The sequence below is a fragment of the Chrysochloris asiatica genome, unplaced genomic scaffold (genome assembly GCF_000296735.1).
Source record: "Chrysochloris asiatica unplaced genomic scaffold, ChrAsi1.0 scaffold00270, whole genome shotgun sequence".
In the NCBI taxonomy this organism is placed as follows: Eukaryota; Metazoa; Chordata; class Mammalia; order Afrosoricida; family Chrysochloridae; genus Chrysochloris; species Chrysochloris asiatica.
In genome coordinates this window covers 2,030,096-2,036,889 of record NW_006408788.1, presented here as the reverse complement: position 1 = coordinate 2,036,889, position 6,794 = coordinate 2,030,096, and the positions used below count along the sequence as shown (strand labels likewise).

Below are 6,794 nucleotides of genomic sequence, written 5' to 3'. Positions count from 1 at the left end.
GATCCGCCATCTTGTTTGTTAACCTCTCACGGCTGGTAAATTTTAACTGCCGACCTTGCGGTTGAGTGCTTTATCCTAAAGTGCTACACCAGGACTTCTGTTGTGGATAACAGAACATTCATTTTCATTGTGGAAAGAATCCTTACAACCTTTTATTTGGTTTAAAAATTGAGGAAATAAAGCTTTTAATAGTGTTTCCATATTTGGAAGACAAGAAACTGACAACTGAAGAAGCTTTCTCCTTCACTTTATTTTCTGACTTTCCTAATAAGGTTCTGAATTGAAGCCCTGTTTTTAGGTGCCCTTCCACCAATTTATTTTCACCAAAAAAGCAAAAGCCATGTAACTGAGGTCCCTTGCTATTAAGAAAACAATACTAAAGCCAGAGCTGAGAAGACAGAGGAGAGGGGCCAGCAGAACTGGTAGGTGGTGGAGAGGTGGTTCTGCAGACGTGTTCATGGAGCAGCGCTTGGCTTGTTGGAAACGAGCAGTTGATGGTATGTCATTTCCGCCTCAGCCAGAGTGGTTAAAGAGAAGCAGCAGCAGCATCCGAGACCCTGAGTCTAATTCCAGGACTGCAACTTGGTAACCCTGGCTTCATTTCTCAGCTGTTTTACAAGGACGCAACCTGCCCTGCCTTCACATCGTTGATGTTAGGGGTAGATGATACAGATCAAAAAACAAGAGTTTGCTTTTTAGTCAATGCACTGTGAACCACAACGTCTGTGGTTCAAGCCCACCAGCCACAACGTGGGAGAAAGATGAGGCTTTCTGCTTCTGCAAAGATTTAAAACCTTGCAAACAACAGCACTTAACAGTATCTATATATGTGTATCTATATAGATATATATCTATAAGGAACTCTGGTAGCGTAGTGGTTACGAATTGGGCTGCTGACCTCAAGGTCAACAGTTAGAAACTACCAGCTGTTCCGCGGGAGAAAGATGAGGCTTTCTGCTCCCGTAGAGATTTACAGCCTCAGAAACCCTGTACAAGGTTGGTATGAGTTGGAACCGACTCCACGGCACATAACAACATATATATATATATGAGAAAGGGAGAGAGAGAGGAGAATGTGTGAGTCAGTCAGTCCTGTTGTGGTACTGCACGTTAATGCACTGGACTGCAAGGTCAGTTTGATCCACATGATCGGTGGATCAAGCCCACCCGTCGCTCCTTAGAAACCCTAAACAACTTCGCTATGAGTTGGAATCGTCTTGACGGCTCTGAACAACTCTCTCTCTCTCTCAATGTATCTATCTATCTAGATAAAGAATTCCTATATTTTGCTTATTTTCATTTTCTGTGGATTATATATTTTGTTGTATTTATAACTGAAAAATTTCAAGTGTAACCCCTACATTAAAACTCAGAAACAACATACTGTAACACCAAGTGTAGGCTTAGCAAACAGGTGTGGTTTGGTTTTGCCAGCAGACAATAGGTCTGAAGGAGTAGAATTTTGTAGATGTTTTAAAAGATGTCCTCAGAATATATCATATTCCTATATGTTACAAAATAGGGTTAATATAGTTGTGTTCTCTAAAGAGTATGTGTATGGTAGCTAATCCCTGTTGAACGTGTGTTTCTCCTTTGTAAATCCAGTGACTTTTATGTTTCAGATTAGTGCATGGCTCGGTAAAACACAGATTACAGTGGGAGTGTCCTCCTGAAAATCTTCCCTTCGATCCTCTTCTTATTACTTTAGCTGAGGTAAATATTCCGTCTCTCTTTGAATGTTTAAGGAAAGAAACCTTTTTAAATTACACTGTTGTTTTGTGTAACTCATCAGTAAGTCATTCTGTAGTGTTAAAGATAAAGAACCAAGTAATAGGCATTATAGAAGGCATCCTCAGTTCACCCACCTTAGGAACTAAACTTGCTTAGTGTATTTTCATTTGAAACTCAGTAATCAGCTTAATAAACATGAAGTTCGTCTACACTGGGATTTGTAGCTAAGTGGATGGAAGATCTGTACTCTATTCTAAAAATAAAAGAAGGAATGAAGAGGAAGGTTACTTAGTCTAGTCAAAGCAGCGGAATGTTGCTGGTTTCAGGTAACCGACATCAGAGGAGAGACTGGCTGGCTGGTGTGTTTGTGTATAGTGAGTGTTGTTCGACATGGTGAGTTTCTGAGAGAAGTGATCTTACTGCATATGGCTGTATGTGTAGACTTTTCTGTCACAGCACTTGACTCTGCTTGAGCATTTTAAATATTGCGGAGGTGGTTTTGATAGAAATTGTTTTGGTTTAAATCTAAGTTTCTTTAACATTTGTATCAGGAGAAAGGGGGCCCTGGTGGCACACTGGGTAAGCCCTCAGCTACTTACCTAACCCAGAGGGTGGTGGTTTGAACCCACCACGTGCTCAGTGGGAGAAAGATGACGCAGTCTGCTTCTGTAAAGATTGTTGCTTAGGAAACCCTACTGGGCAGTTCTCTGTCCTTCAGGGTCACTGTGAGTTGGATAGTGGAGGTGGTTTGGGTTTATCTGGAAAAAAGGTTGGAGGAGCATTGGCCTCAAGGGACTCAGTGATAGCTTCTGTTAATTTTATTTTGAGAGGTGGAATCAGAAGTTGAGGAAGGAATTATTTAGTGGACCTTGATTTGATCATTTGCTCACTTGCCTGTTTGGAAAGTTGAGGCTAATGCTTTGTGTTACCATTGTCAAAGAAACAACTGACGATAGTAATGTAGAGATAATGTGATGTTTCTAGATTAGTTGTTTGTTATTAAGCGACTGACATAAGAACATACATTGTAAACAAGAGGATAAGTGAGTTTTCTTTAGTTACAGACCCTGTTCTAAATATGAACTAATGAAGCAGTTCTGAATTGTAAGCAGCATCAAGAGCTCGGGGTCCTTTGTTAATTCTCTAACTCTATTTGGTCTCTGATGTTAACATGCTGGTTACTACCAAAGACTGCAGACTTGTTTGAAGTTTTGGCTTTTCTTAGTTTATAGATCAGCTTATGGAATGCATTTGCTATGACAATGTGTAGGACTTCTTTGTTACCATGTGCTGTTGTATACCATAAGTGGGTGGCTTTCACAAAGACAAACTGTTTTGCTCAGAGTTTGGGAGGCTAGAATCTGAATTTAGAGAGCCGGCTGTCAGGGAAGGCTTTTTCGCTTTCTGCTCTTGGGAAAAGTCCTTGTTACTTCAGTGTCTGCTTCCTGGTTCCTTAGAGGTCTCCGTGTGTCCTGGGCCTCTGTCTTACTCTTTTTTAATTTTTTCTGCTGATGTGTTTAATCTCTTTTTATATCTCAGAAGAGATTGATTCAGGTTGCACCCTACACTGACCCTGGGTGTGAACCACTGACTTTGAGGTTAGCAGTCCAAAACTTATCCTGTAGCTCTACACCAGAGTTCGACCATGGGCACAGAGGTTCGGAGGTTCGGATCGACAACACATACTTTTTTAATGAGTGGGGGTATCGGTCATAGAGTGTCATAATTCAGTCCACCACAGTGGATGATCTCTTTCGTAATTTAATTCTGATCCAAACCATCTAAATTTTATATTACAGATAAAGAACTTAGTAATACTTCATGAGTTCTGTTTTTAAACTTTGAACCATTTATGAACGGTAGCAAAATGACGCCTTTGAAAATATAAGTCCAGCTAACGATCCGGTGAGGGACAGTGTGTGAAATTCGGGAGTCCTAAAAGTTTGGAGCACATTTTCTCAGTGCACTGGGAATTGTAATTACAAAAAAGCAAAGCTAATCATCATGCTTCTGATTTTGACTTGACTGCTGAGCACTCACTGTTTTGTTTGTTTGCTGCTGTTAACACAACAGGATCCTAAGTGCTGTCTGTTTTCTTTGGCAGGGTCTGAGAGAGACGAAGCATCCATACACCTTTGTGTCAAAGGAGGGTTTTAAAGAGTTACTTTTGGTCAGAGGAGCTCCTGAAAAAGCTGTTCCTCTGCTTCCCAGACTCATTCCTGTGCTGAAGGCAGCTCTGGTTTGTACTTTATTTCCTGGTACTTTCTACATCAAAAGGGAACACAAAGGAAAGTGCATTTAGCATATTTATGTGCTTTACTGTATTCCAAATTTTATGTAAATCCACCATTCATTGGTTGGTTTGTAATACTGTAGTGGCTTGTATGTTGCTGTGATGCTTGAAGCTATACCAACAGTATTTTAAATACCAGTTGTTGTTGTGAGTGCCATGGAGCCAATTCCGACCCATAGTGACCCTGTATAGAGTTTCTGAAGAGCAGCTGGTGAGCTTGAACCGCAGACCTTGCATTTCAAATGGCTTTGCAATCTGGTGCATTAACCCACAGTGCCGCACCAGGACACCATAGGCTCACCAATAATGGACAGGTTTCAACAGAACTTCCAGACTAAGACACACACTAGGAAGAAGGAGAGGTAAACTATTTCTGAAAACCTTATGAATAGCAGTTAAACATTGTCACATATAAGGACAGAAGATGAAAAGCTTTTAAAGAGCACCAGAATCTTGTCAGATACAGTGCTGTAAGATGAGCCTCTCATGTTGGAAGGCACTCTCAATATAATTGGGGAAGAGCTGCCCCTCGGATTAGAGTTAACCATGATGACACAGTGGAGTAAGCTTTTGGGACTGTTATTTGCTAATGGGGCACAACTCAAAATGAGGCGAAATAGCTGCAAATATGTTAATCAGAATCTGCAATGTATGAAGGATGAATTGGTAAAAATACAATGAAGTGGAATGCATAAAGATCGATCTCTTAAGCATTAGTGAGCTGAAATGGACTAGTATTGGCCATTTTGAATCTGACAAACATTTACTATGCCAGGAACAGCAAATTGAAGAGGAATTTTACGGGATTGATCATCAAAAAGAACATTTCAAGAACTTTCTTGAAGTACCATGCCATCTGTGATAGGATAATATCTGTATGCCTAGAGGGAAGACAGTTAATATCACTAGTATTCAAATGTATACATCATCCACTGAAGACAGTGATGATGAAATTGAATTCTGCTAACTTCTTTTGTCTGAAATTGATCACACATGTAATCAGAAGGTATTGATAATTACTGATGATTGGAATGTGAATGCTGGAAACAAAGAGGAAGGCTCAGTTGTTGGAAAATACAGCCTTGATGATGGAAACAATGCTGGAGATCCCATGATAGACATTTGTAAGACCAATTTGTAAGACTCACTACAAATACGTTTTATAAACAACATAAAAGACGAGTATACTCTTGGACCTCACCTGATGGAATACACAGAAATCAAATTGACTACCTCTGGAAAGAGATGGTGGTAAAGCTTGATATCTTCAGCCAAAGTAGGGTAGGGGGCAGACTGGAACAGACCAACAATTACTCATGCAAGTTCAGACTGAAGCTAAAGAATAATAAAGCAACTCTATGAAAGGCAACCTATGACCTTGAACATCTCCCACCTGAATTTAGAGATCGTATCAAGAACAGATTTGATGCATTAGACACTAATTACTGACGATCAGAAGAGTTGGGGGAAGACCTCAAGAACACCTTACAGGAAGAAATCAAAGCCATTTAAAAGATAGGAAAGAAAGAAAAGACCAAATGGGATGTAAGAAGAGACTCTGAAACTTGCTATCCACATAATGCTAAAGCAAATGGAAGAAATGAGGAGGTAAAATAGCTGAAGAGAAAATTTCAAAGGGCAGCTCAAGAAGTCAAGTTTTATAATGAAATGTTCAAAGACCTAGAATAAGAAAGTTAAAAGGGAAGAACTTGCTCAGCATTTCTCAAACTGAAAGAACTGAAGAAAAAATTCAAGGCTTGACTTGAAATATTGAAGGATTCTTTGGGCAAAATATTGAATGATGCAGAAAGCAATAAAAGAAGATGGAAGGTATAACACAGTCACTGGACCGGAAAGGACTGGCTGATGTGAAATCATTTGAAGAGGTAGCATATAATTCAAGAACCAGTGGTACTAAAGGAAGGAAGTCCAAGCTTCACTGAAGGTATTGATGACAAACATTGCTCTGGGAATTGATGGAATACAAATTGAAATCCTTCAACGAACTGATAAAGCACTGGAGACTCTTGCTCAACTATGCCATGAAATTTGGAAGACAGCTGCCTGGCCAACCAATTGAAAAAGATCCCTATTTGTCCCCTTTTCAATTGGAGGTGACCCAGCGGAATGAAGAAATCATCAGACAACATTGTTAATATATGCAAGGAAAATTCTGAAGATCATGAAAAATGGGCTGTAACTGTACATCAATAGGGCACTGGCAGAAATTCAAGGAGACTTCAGAAGAGAACATGGAACTAGGGGATTTCATTGTTGACGTCAGATAAATAAATCTTGAGTGAAAGAGAATACCACAAAGATGCTTGCTTGTGCTTTATTTACTGTGCAAAGACTTTCAACTGTGGATCTGGACAAGCTATGGATAATATTGCAAAGAATGGGTTCTCTGAAACACTTCATTGTGTTTATGAGGAACCTTGTACATAGGTCAAGAGGCATTCATTGAAACTGAACTGTTTAAAATCAGCAAAGGTGTGTGTTAGTATGTGTCCTTTTATTATACTTAATCCATCTGTATTCTGAGCAAGTAATCTCAGAAGTTGGATTACATGAAGAAGAGCCGTAGATTCAGGGTTGGAGCAAGACTCACTAACAGCCTGTGATATGCAGATGATACAACCTTGCTTGCTAAAAGTGACGAGAATTTAAAATACTTAACTGATAAAGATCCAAGACTACACACATTCTTCACTATAGGTGTTGTTGTTGTCAGGTGCCATCGAGTCGGAACCGACTCATAGCGACCCCA

The 6,794-nt window shown here is 39.8% G+C and overlaps 1 protein-coding gene across 1 annotated transcript in view; it reads left to right on the top strand.

Moving 5' to 3' along the window:
• The window catches only part of PACRGL (PARK2 co-regulated-like), a 24,600-nt gene that overhangs the window by 7,202 nt on the left and 10,604 nt on the right, over positions 1 to 6,794 (top strand). Inside the window, exons 4-5 of the mRNA XM_006874343.1 lie at positions 1,623 to 1,713; positions 3,836 to 3,970. Coding sequence (XP_006874405.1) covers positions 1,623 to 1,713; positions 3,836 to 3,970 — 226 coding nt within the window. The remainder of the gene's footprint in view (positions 1 to 1,622; positions 1,714 to 3,835; positions 3,971 to 6,794) is intronic.